The following is a 13659-nucleotide window of genomic DNA, read 5'->3' as shown; positions in this document are numbered from 1 at the left end:
CACAAGTATATTTTATATATAAAATTTGCATTTTGTATGGAAATTTAATTTCACCACAACTCACATAGCAGTATCTTCTGAATTAACAGCAATGACTGAAACTTCAGGGTCTTCAGATGAAGAAAAAGGCTGAATGAAAATGGCATTGAATTCCACAAGAAAACAAAAGCCAAATGATACAGCTGGGAATTACTGCTACCTCCTGAGGTAGGTATCTCACTGAGATTACTGAGCGTGTATCTCACTGTTAAAGACACAGGGAGGTGACTTCCACTGGAGAAAAGAAGCACTAGCAGTTTTGTGAATACAGGAAATATTTTGCATTTTCCATGTTTCTTTTTATACAAGATTCAAATGAAACATAGCAACTGGTCACACAATGTTAGATTTTAAGCTGGAATCATGGCTATATTTTAGACAATCACTAAGTTGGATTTTGTATTTGTCTCATCACAGATACATTCTGTATTTTTTAATTGCACCAAGGTCGCATCCATTATATATTAATGGTAGCACACATGAAATAGCTAGTGTTTTGAATATTGTGGGTGTAAAATAGACAAATAACAGTAAGAAGTTCGATTAAGAAAAACAGACACATTCTGGTTTTGATCTTGAGCAAAGACAGCACCCAAAATAGAGAATTATAATAAAGACTGGTAATAAAGTCACAAATCAATACCTTCAGCATACCATGCGTAACTGAAAGCAGGATTCAGTCCTCTCCAAGAACACGTTAGGAAGTCCCACATAAAGGGCTAGATAATATAACATTTACTGATTTTCCTCCTAGTGGAATAAACCAGAACTTGCTTGCTTTCTTTGTATCTACCACAGGCAGCAGAAATACACCTGTAGGTCACATATTAGGCACTGGACCCCAGAGATCTTGACTCCATCTACAAGCTGCTGAGAAACTCCAAGAATTTAGCAGGTGTTCCAGAACAACAGACAAGAAGTCTATGGCTAGGGGCAGGCTAGTAATGGTACCTTTTAAGACAAGTGCCACTGCAGTCCTCTGCCCTAGTTTAATCAGAAAAAGATTCTTCTCATCATCCTGCTGTAGCATTGTCAAGAAACCCCCTTTTGTTGTAAAATTGTCCATCTTAGTCTTACACCAGTTGGAAGGAAACTGATAAAACTGGTTTTGAGCTAGAAACAAATAAAAAAAATACTCATTTCAAATTTTAACGTAAGTTGCTAACTCATTGTGGTTTTGTAACTCACACATGGCTGACTAAATTTTAAAACCTCAAACTTTGTGTGTTTTAAGTTCTCATAGAAAATGAGGGCACAGTCTCATTTTGAAGCTCACATAATAAGGTAATGACTTTTTTTTTGACTAACCAATCAGTCGCACATGAACTGCCACTGTACAAAAGCACTGCATGTTGGATGCAATGACTGGTACTCTGTCGCTTAACATAGCTACAGTTTTTTTGCACCCTGGTAAGCAGTTCTGTTCCCAGCTATTTCACCTACAAAAAAATGGCTCTTGAAACACACTATAGGTACTCACAATGAAAGTTTGATACGAAGTTTATAGAAAAAAAACTATTTTCCCTCAAAACAGTCTTTCTTCTGCTGCTATCCACTTGCTAGATATCCTTCCCTTAACTCAAAAATCACCAAGAGTTTTACCTACCTGGACTGTAATCTATCTAAATAATGAAGCATTTGCTTCACTTAAAGCAGAGCCAGGCACTGGCGCAGCCCTGGGCCATACCTGGCCTGCCAGAACAATACCCATCAGACCTCACAGCTCGTTCAAGGACTCACCTTCCTGGAAGACCTTGGTAGCTGGGTGGGGAGATGGTACCTATGCTGCACATGCTCCACAGCAGCAGATCCATGCAGAGAGAACCAGGAGTGAAGCACGGCACCCAGCAGGCGCAATGGCTGAAGCCTGTGCTGGCAGAGAGTTGCGTCACCACTGGCAGCAATGTATGTGTTTAGCCAAACTGACATAATTGTTGACCAGACAGGATTTCTCCCTCCCCACCCCACATTTTCAGGTGGCGAAGCACTCAGCAAGCATTTCTTCAGCTAGGATCTATGCAGAAGGCACAGAATGGTGTCAAAATAAAACACTGAATCACCAACGTAAAACCTCGCTTTTTTAAGAAGGAGCTCCTACTATATAATACTGGATTATACAAATTTATCTACAGTGAAAGGGAAAGCGCCTTTTTGTAATTCTGATTCTCTGTCACAGCATTTTGAATGTCAAAGTTGCCAAACAAACAAACAAACCAAAGTGTGCAGAAGCTCAACAGAAATAAAAAAAACCACCAACCCATGTACTGAAGGGTGGTATAATATGCCAACTGCAAAGGTAAGTTAGTACAAATCTTCTCTGATAATATTTATTCAGAAAACTGACAATTTCCAGGCAGACTCCCACAAACTCACACTCCTTAGTCCCTGAATAACAGCTAAAACCCAACTGAAGAGTAAAAATTCACCCTTTCTGAGGCTTAACCTAAGCTTCCTTCCTTAAGTTGCTTTTCTGTTCCCTCCCCCCGAAGTCTACTTGTTCTCCCTCCTCTGCACAGAGTGAGAGCACACAAGCTATCCTGAGTTTTGATGCCTAGCAGAGACTGAAACTTGCCACTCTATATTTCTTTTGATAATTTTTTTAATTAATTAATTTCTGATTGTCATAGGAGCTATGATTTTCAAAAGTATGTGTAATACAGGCACAACTTTGGTTCTGGTACAAGCACTGTTAAGAATGAAATCATTCAGGTCACCAAAGCTGCGTACGAGTGTCCACTGTTCCCAGATTAGGGCTTTAAACATTCACCTCTATATTTAGAAACCTAAAACCAAATGGCCAACTTTCCTGATGACTCAGCACCCACACTGACTGCAGAAGAATGTGGATCCCCAGCAGGCCCCTTGTATAAAAGTGCTTAGAAAGTCCAAACGTGAACGTTATGGCTCATACACTTTTCCAGACCAAAACCTGAAAGTCCATTAATAACTTTTCTTTTACTTCTCATCCCATACTACCATTGGTTTTAGGAAGAACTTCTAAGCATGCAACCTTTCTTTTTTACCTTATGTTAAATGCCTCTTTAAAGAATTTCTTTTTTCTCATGCCTGGATTTTTTTTGTATTGGATGCCAGCCAATTGCCATTTCTCTACCTCCCAGCCTGCTGATGTTCTCTATGCTCTCGTTTTATTTTTATACACACACACATACATATATGTATGTATATAATCTAAGCCCTTTAGGCTTCTCTTTGGCAATAACTGTTTAGTTGTGGTTTTGTTTTTTAAAAAAAATAAATCAGTGAAATACTTAGCAGCACTCTCAGAGAGATAAAAAAGGTCGTTCTAGTCTCCTTGGGGAAAGTTTGCACGTTCATTGCTGATCTCGCCTAGTAAGCTGGGGATGAAAACCAAGGGGCCCGGAGCTGTCACTGTTCATGTAGTTACATGTGGAGATTTATGTTAAACTTTGTATTTATTCACTTTATGAATACAAATAGCAATACTTAGATAATGTAAGTAATATGTAAGTAATACTTACATTCCACTTGGGAATCTCCAAAAGCTTTATTAAAGTAAATCAGAAAGTAGGGTAGCTGGAAACAAGAACGTGAAAATGATATGAAGTATCACAAATATACATATAGTATACGTCTACTGAAAAAAATGCTGGTAACAGAGCAGATAAAACTGTCCCATTCTTGATCTCACAGATGGCAGGAAAACCCAATGGAAACAACACTCAGTTAATATTTACCTGCATTATCATCAGCAATTTGTGGCTTTCAAAGAGTGTTATTACGTTTGTTTTCTTTTTTAATCTGATGGTCTGATTTAGGAAAAGGAGAATAACAATTGTGAAAAAAATGGAAGCCCAAGGCATAATGTAAGTTTAAATTATACTGCTTTACTGGTACTTCCTTAGAAACACATATCAATATGCAAAATCTTTTGGTAATGGAATAACACAATTTCTTTGAAATCTAAAAAGATAGGGAAACATAAATATACATTTTCACCTCCTGACAATGCGTTTTTAAAAGCCTTTTTTTCCCTTATTGTTTTTTCAATCTTCACAAATTTTGTTATTTTAGATTTCAAAGGACTGTTAAGTTTAAGAATAGGCATACTTTCTCACAGGTACTTTCTCTAGTATTTGAGAGAGAAACAGCAAAAATAAACATGTCTTAAGCATTTTATTGTAAATCACTTATCTTAATCAACCATGCTTATCTGGTTGGTTGTCAAGTTTCATAATAATTACTACCCGTTAGAGAATGTTGTAGGATAAAAAATTCTGAATATCCTACACTAAGATATAAACACGGGTATGTCAGCATCTTAAAGCCAAACAAAATTTCAGACCTTAAACAAAGTAAGAGTAGTGAACAAAACTACTGTCTCTGTGCAATTGATTTTGAATTCAATTTTTTAATGATTAATGTAGATGTTCTTACTGACAGAATATTTTTGTACTTCTATGTTTGTATTTTTATTTTTACAAGGAATATTAGGCACCAGTTAATCTGGCTTCTAACTGTAAGCAACTAATCTATATCCTGAAGTGACTCCATAGACTTTAAGAGTCTTCTGGACTTGCATTGACATAAACTACATTGGGAATCTGGGTCAAAGATACAAAGATTTTTTTTCTTTCAGATTTAACCCTGAGGCCTTTTAGTAATATTAATTGTTTCAAAGTAAAATAAATATTTACTGTTTCTGTTACTCTGCCTCAAGCCAATTGATGCAAGAAGAAAAGAGTGTGGTTTAGTAGTTTGTTAAATATCTTAAGTGATATAATAATACTTACATGCTTTGCAGACTGTGTCATGCAGTTTCCTTTTTCATCTGCTTTCATTTGTTATTAAAATAAGTACATGCAAAATAAAAAGAAACTAAACCCAAGGTTCTTGTTGAGTATATCGATTCCTTGTAAATTTCAGTAAAATAAAACAGACTTATTGCCAGTGTGATTTTATTCTTCTCTTTTTGTATAAGCTAGCTCAGACTGTTTCCAATTTAAAAAAATAGACCTTATTTCAGAGTTTGGTAACTCTCACCAAGTATTTATTCAACTCACTAATGTTCACTCTTGAATAATAAGATGGAATGTTTATCTAAAATAATAAGTGTGTTTGTCATAATTTTTATCTCAAAGCAAGTCATGCTCAGTGACAATCACAGCTTTGTCACACCTCTTACAAACATCTTTGGTTGTTAGATCACAAAAATTTAAAAAGGATTAAATGATTGATTTTGAACAGCATTGAGTATCATCTTCGGGTTTAGCTCAGCCCCTGTTTAAACAGGCTTAGCATTGTCATTGAGAATTACACCCATTTATGCCAGGGATTATCATGCCAGGGTCTCTCTCTGTGAAATCACAGCTCCATTCTAAAGATGCAGCTTCTTGCCACTGTTAGTTTCTCTTCATTTTAAGTAAATGCACATTTAACTACAGGCTGCACTGGTAGTTTGTGGGGATGGAGATTAAACCTGAAGTGAGCGTAGAAGATTCAACTCTGCTCCACTTCAGAGTAAAAACTGTTTCTCAGGATTGTCACCCACATGCAAGTGCTGGAGTGCAAACCTCCTCCTTGAAATGCCTCACGCTGCCTTTTCACTTCTCCACCCACCACTCTTTCTCATCCTCTCACTGTTGAGTGTAATCAATGTCATTGGAAACTAAGCTGCCCGATTCCTCAGAATGACATCTGACTACTGTGCTTAACGGGGTATGCAGCAGAGCCATTAAAAATGGCAAAGCTTTTCCTAGTGTACAGTAAAAGACTAGTGGTAGGTTCGAATTCTCTAAGCCCATCTGCTAAATCCTATGCTGCACAACAACCCTTTTATTCAAGTTCAAAGATGCAGCTCCTCCATTTAAAGAGCACTTGTTATTTGGGAGGAAATGGAGGCTAGAAGGTGTCTGACACTAAAACAAGAAAAAAAAAAAGAATGTTGGCTCTGCAATGAAACCCTCCAATATAGCCAGTCTGACCCAAGCATAATTAATCAAATGTATGCTCTTTTAGCAAACCAATTACTTTTATTCTTTGGCTTTTGGGTTGTCCAAATGCCAGTTTACAGTGATATTGTTGTGACAGGGAAGTGTGGTAAGACTGATGTCTCTCTCCCTCTCTCTCAGGCACTGTACTGAATTTGTCATTCTATATAAAATACTAACTGCTGTATGATTGCTACAGGACTACATGTTGTCATGCCAATTAGTAAGTACTCTATTTTTCTACTTTTTTCCCTTCTATCTTTTCTTAATTTGGTAAACTGTGCCTACTAGGCCCATTTTATATTCAGGTTTATTCTCCATCTCTACTGCTGAGCAACATTAGGATCTCACAAAAGGTAATGGGAAAGGTTGTAGGATTGTTGGTGGTATTTATGAGAGACATTTTAAAATATTAAATATTAAATATGCATATTTCCCCTTTCGCACATATAAGAATAAAAAATGGAAAAATCTAATATTAAACGCATTTTTGGTAACTCACTGGTCTTTTAGCCTTGTGAGCATCGTGATTCCTTGCGTTTTTATAGGGCACACTGTACATATTTATCAGTGTAGGTTTGTTGCCTACCAACTTGACTAATTTACCTTGCTTTTTGTACCATGTAAAGGAATAAACTAGACCTTCTAAATACTAAAACATGACGTTATATGCCATCCTCACATTTTCTATCATTCATTTCCCTTACCTGCCTTCATAGGAAACTTTTTCTTGTCTCTAGGAATTTGCACCATTTATTTCTACTGCATCTTTTTTCTAGCTGAACAGGACACATTACGGAGAAGACTATACACTGGATTTAATGCTGTAGCTATAGAGCATTCCATTTTTACATCACATTTATAACTACATAACATTCTATTTTTACATAATTTTTATAAATTTTAACATGTTGGTTGTTTTTATAACTAGCAGCATACACCAAGTCAGTGTTTTTAATGAACTTAAGTGTTCATTTAGTATCAATACACAGGAATGCTCAGATTATTCTTCAAGCATTTATTAAATTGTATATGTCATCAGTGGGTTTTAGCCATCATTAAACTAATTCACTTGCTTTCTTAATCTTTCATGTTCCCTTCAAAATTATAGTAACCTGATCAATAAAACATCCTCTGAAAATGGGACTATCTTGTTGCTAACTCCTTTTTTACAGTAACAATTGGCAAGATACCTTTGGCTAACATTAAGTATACGAAGCTTCGTAACACGGCTATTAGGTTTAATATTCTTGATGATGTACATTATACCTCAAATAACCTAAATTTTCAGCTTCTTCGGTGAGTGCTCCTCTGCAACCATGAGAGTGTTTTAAAATAATAAAAGTATTCCTTCTCTAAACTGTTGTAATCCCAGATAAAGCCTAAAGATTATTCTGCTATTTTTCTTTTAAATTGTATTTCTAGTTCATACAAATTCATATAAGTTCTGTTGAACAGATGCAAGTATAACAGAAACTGAGATTGGGAGGCACTTCAAGGTGATAATCTACAGATATGGTCTTGATTTAAATGGGACAGCATCAGAACATATGGAGTAAATTTAATTGTCCTACCTTGATTGAACACAATCAGGATGCAGACACTTCTGTTACTCTTTTGTATTCGCTTCCCAGGAGGTTAGGAGTGTAGCTTCTGTCACTATAGAGCTCTACTTGAAAGAAGGTAAAAACATTGTTGAAAAAGCAAAAGTAGGTGCATCATAAACCTGCCTGCACTGTTGCAAACACATGTATAGCACATATAAACTACAAAAAATGAAACAGTCCATCTTTGTAATAAATTGAAATACATTGCGCACATATGGATGAAAGACAAAGCCTATAATATTCCACTAAGATGTGAAAATACAGTACCACTTGGGAGAAAAAAATCTTTGAAGATAGGTCTTTCCACCTCCAATCCTTACCCCAATTTCTGTTTACCCAGGTTTCACCCTATTTCTGTGACAGATCAGTCCCCTTTTTCTTCTTGCCTCCTCCCTTTCATTTCACTCACTTCTCGGCCCAGTGTCCTCACCCTGCCATATTGTCTCCTATTATACATCTTCTCCCTATATGGTGCCCATGGTGTTCTGTTCCTCAGTTCCCTGTTCAGTTCTGCATCTCATTCTTCTTGGTCAGTCCATCCAAGCTTCCTTCTTAACCCAGTTCCAGAAGAAACACCCACTCCTTCTCTTGTCTGTCTTTGAGCTGCATCTTCACCTTCCTCCCCGCCTGCCTGTATAGCTTGCTTTCAAAACAGGCAAGTTCTTCTTTTAGTTGCTTGGTACTAGCAAAGGGTGGAAGATGGTCACTGGACAGAGAAGTTCCCTTCTCAGCTCAAAGCCCAGTCCAGGCATGACCTATATGCCTAACCTGCTAAGATGCCCATGACAACTCATGTAGTTCTTACTGACTATACACTAACTGTAATTGCATTTAGCAGACTTAGACTTCTTCAATTTCTGGCTGATTCTCAAGAGGAAGGCAACTGGCACATAACTGATGTAAAAGAACCCTCATGTGCAATCTTTGTTCCAAAGATGGAGAGACGTTTACATATACTGAAAGGCAAAGTGACCTGTATAATTAATAATAGCAATGTTTAATATTTTTATTATATGTATATACAGTCTATTTCCAAGGTTGTTCAACCACCCATTATGAAGACGCTCTATGAAGAAGAAATGGTTTATGTATGAACTATCTACTATTATCACTGCTATTACAAACAGCATACCCTAAGGTATATTTTGCTCAAAATAATTACAAAATACAGCCAATACCACTACATTAATTTAGCAGCTATACAATTCATTGCATTCACACAAAAAGAAAAAGCAATCTGTTCTGTACAGAAGGAAATAAAGCTCTCTTGCTTCGATCCTGGAAATAACCCAGTGTGCTGGTTTTGGCTGGGATAGAGTTAATTTTCTTCTTAATTTTCTTCTTAAACCATGACACCCAGCCAGCAAACTTTACTGCAAATGTTTGTATATATAGCTCCTGTGGAAAGTGCTTAATTATCTACTGTGCCCAGGAAAAAGGGGAAATGAGGCATATGTCAACAGATCAAGGAGCACACCAGAGCACTGAATAAAGATCACACCATAAATCAAAATGAAGTAGCAAAATTTGTGTTAAGTGATTTCCACTAGTGTTTAATACAAATTTCAGGATGGTTTGTTACAAATTTTTAGTCATTATTAAACATCAGAATCTGCAGATTAGCCGAGTCACAAGCAACAGACAAGCAAAAGGACAAAACAAGAAACTTCCCTAGTGTCACTAGAATTCCTGCTGTCTCCCCGTCTGCCCTGCATTTTGGTTGTCCTCTTCAGATTCAGTGGATTTGTGGATATGGCACAACCACCTGCCTTGGTTTTACTGGAAAAAAACCCAACATTTTTTGTATGAGTTAATTGTTATTGACTAGATACTTCAGAATTAGTGTAGCAAAAACAGGTGGTCACTTTCTTTACTTTATAACTGTCTTGTACTTGCTTAAAAACTAAGCACGGTCTAAACCAGTAAGTACCATTCTCATGTATCCCTCTACATAAATGTAATGCAATAACAGTGGAGATGGGCTAAAAGTACACACTATTGACGAAGCAAGCCAAAGTTCAATTCTAAGATTATATTTCTCTAATTGACATTTGTATATATTCACAAGTCTGCTTTACCAGCATAGGAAGTCATGCTGAACCAAAAAAAACACAAAACCAAACCCACAAACCAAAAAACATTTGAAATTAACAATTAAAATGTTTAATATTATATAATGTGTGCTTCCATAAATATATATAATTAGAGATTTCAGGTACATATCTGATTAAAGAAGTAACTTCAGATTTCAAAAGTGAAACTTACAGTCTTTTCTATACTGGGCACAATTTGTTCGCAATACCCTACTTTTTCTTTCCCCCAGATATTAATTAACAATAAGTCATTTTAAACTACATTTCCTATACAGTTGTCCATGTCTCTTATTTATTTCAGTAGTTCTACTTGGCTTTCTTTTGCCAATATTGTAATATTAGTTTTCCCAACTAATACACATAATTTGAAAGTATTTTAAAAACATGTCCTTGATTAAGCTTTTTGAAAACTGAAATGTCACGAAGCCAAAATACAGAAAGTCCTACTCAGATTGGAAAGTTCTTATCGGGAACGATGCCTTTGCCCATTTCCCCTTCTATCAATCTTACAACTGTTCAGATTAGTACAGTTCACTTTACAGTGGATATTCTACACTTACAAATAGTAGCTGATCTTACTACTTCTAAAACAGGCACCACTATTCTAAGAGGCAGCCAATACTTATGCTGCAAGGTGTGGAAGAGAAACAGCTAATTTTGCTCAAGGCCATAAGAGAATTCAGGGTTTGGTTTCTTCTGATGTCACATTTTTGTTAAATGAACAACACAGCACATTAAAATCATGCCAGTACCAACATATCAGTGTGAAAGCCAAAGCAAACATTTCATTAGCCTCTACACATGGAAAGTCTACATCACACACATAAATAAGACTGCATGATGCTCAAGAGCTTATCACCACCATCAACCCCCTGGAAAATTCTACAACTGAAAATGCTTTCTACTAGACTAAGAGCTATGCATACTCAGAAGTCACAAGTAATAGCAGAGGGTAGCAATCTAATTAAAATATAAGTAGATATTTATTTACATTTCCCGTGCAGATGCTACAGTCTTTTAAGACTTAGGCCTTGAAGAAACACAGCTATGTTTTAACCTTTGATTTATACCACAAGAGTTTTATTGCAGGTTACAATAATACCATTGCTAACCAAAGCTTCCTAAGCCACTTAATTCATAAAACAGTATCTTACTCTAATGGGAGTTTAGAATATACCGGAAACACAGGATCAGATCCTACCTTCAGAGACTCCTTATTGCACCTCATTCTTGAAACATATTTGGGTTTATAGAAATTAAGCAGGTCCCTCATCTTGTCAAAGGGAATGAAGATCCTTAGCATCTAAATTTAAATAATTTTTTTTTTCTAGAACACAACCAGTTCTATGTAGCTTAGCAGCTAACAACTTGGAAAAAAAAAAAAAAAAAAAAAAAAAGGTTGTCATCTGTGACATGCTTACCTTTCAGGCTAAAACAAAAGCAAAAAAAGAGACTTTGAGAGTGTCACTATATTAATGGGACTCAAAACTGCACGCATGTTATAGATTACATGCATTCAGTAAGAGATTTATTTTATTCATTCACCTGTTTCTTGTCCTCTCCTCCTTGTGGCTAAGTGATTGTAAAATTACATTTAAATAGCAGATGAGGCATCTTCAAATACTTTAAATTCTCAACAGCCTCAGTATCATGGTCTGCATCTGAAAACAGTGTTTGCATTTTGGTTTTCTTCTTAAATGCACTTGGCATCGTAGTGTAGTCCTGTCCTTTTACTGTCTCTCCACTGGGTCAATACAAAAACATAGCGTCTTTTTTTCTAAGACTCAAGCCCTAAGAAAGCAACGTCTCTCGGTTAACAACAAAAATATCTCAGCTGCTATGTAGATTGCCATTTTAGTGTGATTACATTACCCCATAACAATATTAATAAAATGTACTCTGGACTACTCTTTTTGCTCCTCCCTCTAGCGTATCTGACATATCATAAAAATAATGCTTGTATTTATCCAGGCAAATGTTAACTATTTGGTTTCAGCACTATTTTGGCATTTTGGTAATTCTTTTCTATATGGTGTTCAGTTTACAACCTACAACACTTTAAATATAATGTATGTGTCACTAAGCTGTTACAAAAACGAGTTTGACATGTTTCTGATGAGCATGTAGATAGCAAGTGGAGACTTCAGAGGAGTAAGTCACAGTGGAGGATGCCAATCACTGACTAATCTGATACCTATGCATATCACGTGCAGTTAGTATGTAATGATAACTTACATGCAAATCAGAAAGATTTTGTCTTCATTATTTATGCACCAAAGAATTTCCCCCCAAAGAGGAAATACAGTTGCAAGACACACAGTGCTTAAAAGAGACATGACTCAGAAATTAACACAGCACAGCCTGTAGGGATAGTGAGAACAGATATTCTGTTTCTCCAAATCTCTGAAACAATTGTGCTTCAGTCTAAAACTTTTTACATATTGTGAATTTCAGCAGGAACAAGATACATATTTATACTTAGTGACTATTCATATTCAAGGAAGTAAAATAGTGCCTGGTCACAGTTATGACTAGATTAATGCATATCCCTTTATTGCATATAAAGCAGAAGTCAGAAATGCACTCCCTCCCGCCTCCCCCCCGCCCCCGATCATTTTCACACACATACATTTACAAAAAAAACAGGGAAATGTTTTCAGTTCAATGTATTTCTTCTTTTCAGTGGCTAACACAAGATTTGTAGGAAATAAACATACTCAAATTTGCTTCCGTTTCTGGAGGTCATGGTATAATTATCTATAAGGGTGCCTTTCAGTGGTTTCTTCAGGATTATTCAGAGATAGCAGCAATGGTTTTTGGAACTTGCTTTGTATCCAAACTCGTTGCATTTTCACTTTTTTCTTCCTGTTTACTTGTAATCGCCGATCAACTAAATTCTGTACTTCAGTTAATCCAGCCAAGTTGAACATGTTCCACACCTCATCTGTTTTCTCATATGAAGAATTATTGTAATTAAAAAAAAAAAAGACATTTGTAGAATGTAGTAATTAACAACCTGCAGTTCAACCAAAGATGGAACTAAATCTGTTTTGCGATTTGAAAGATCAAGGAAACTGCCTGTAAGAAGTCTTCTGTTAGAAATTCATTTTCACAGCTCTCTATTTATATTACAGTAAAAAAATGTTATGTTGAGGCCCAAACCATATTGGTTATTACTCATAGCATTCATAGATCCCCTTTCTTCAAAGAGTTCAGTATGCCAGAGTTGAGGAAAACAAATGTGTGCCATTTGGTCACTGCATGTTATCAAGATAAAGTTATTTCACCTGACAAATAACAATCCACACATTTATGCCAACATAATTATCTCCTTGTCAGTCACCACTGGAAAACTTTAAGCTTCTTTGTCATGAGTAAACACAAAACAAGACATTTAAAAACTGAGAAGGCTCTTTGAATTCAAGTTATTTCCCATATAAGTCCCAGATCCTCCTTCTCACTTCTAAAATTACACAGGCTGGGATAAATCCTGATCCATCTCTATTCCTTACAGTCTAGGTTGCAAAGGGTAAAAAAAAAAAGTATTGTGATGGTCACTTTCACAATTTCCAGTAGCTGGCTAAAACATACCAATCTAAACTGACTGCCAAGAGAACCAAGTGAGTGGACAGGCAAAGAGCAATAAAAAGTGCAGCCTCACAGCTCAGTTTCAGCAAAGCAGAACAAAATATCAGAGCACTGCTACCAACTGTCCTTCCAAGCATGTTTATCTCAATTTTAAGAAAGAAATCAAGTACATCTTTAAATAACAGAATTTGAGCATACCATTAGACACAAGATGCTTAGACAAACAGAAATTTCAAGTGATGTCTTTAAGAAATCTTGCAGACCCCAGACACAACAAGTGTACACATAAAGGGAATTATTTTCTTACAACACTTAGATTTGGGTTTTGTAAAAGCAGAGTACTAAAAAAAAGCCAATAAAACT

General features: G+C 36.1%; 1 protein-coding gene across 8 annotated transcripts in view; it reads right to left on the bottom strand.

Annotated features, from left to right (window-relative positions):
• Window positions 1-13659, bottom strand: part of METTL8 (methyltransferase 8, tRNA N3-cytidine) — a 41361-nt gene that overhangs the window by 4816 nt on the left and 22886 nt on the right. For 2 of the 8 annotated variants that reach the window (XR_012650483.1, XR_012650484.1), the window contains 3 exons: window positions 7583-9394; window positions 3540-3594; window positions 1780-1906 (listed from right to left, as the gene is read on the bottom strand). Coding sequence is in view for 4 of the 8 variants with exons in the window: in XM_075028458.1 (XP_074884559.1) it covers window positions 12462-12652 (191 nt within the window). In the remaining 4 variants the exon portion in view is untranslated. The other 6 variants (XR_012650485.1, XM_075028459.1, XM_075028458.1 and 3 more) reach the window with 5 other exon arrangements.

The sequence above is a fragment of the Buteo buteo genome, chromosome 5 (assembly GCF_964188355.1).
Source record: "Buteo buteo chromosome 5, bButBut1.hap1.1, whole genome shotgun sequence".
Lineage (NCBI taxonomy): Eukaryota > Metazoa > Chordata > Aves > Accipitriformes > Accipitridae > Buteo > Buteo buteo.
This window is presented reverse-complemented; position numbering and strand designations above follow the sequence as displayed.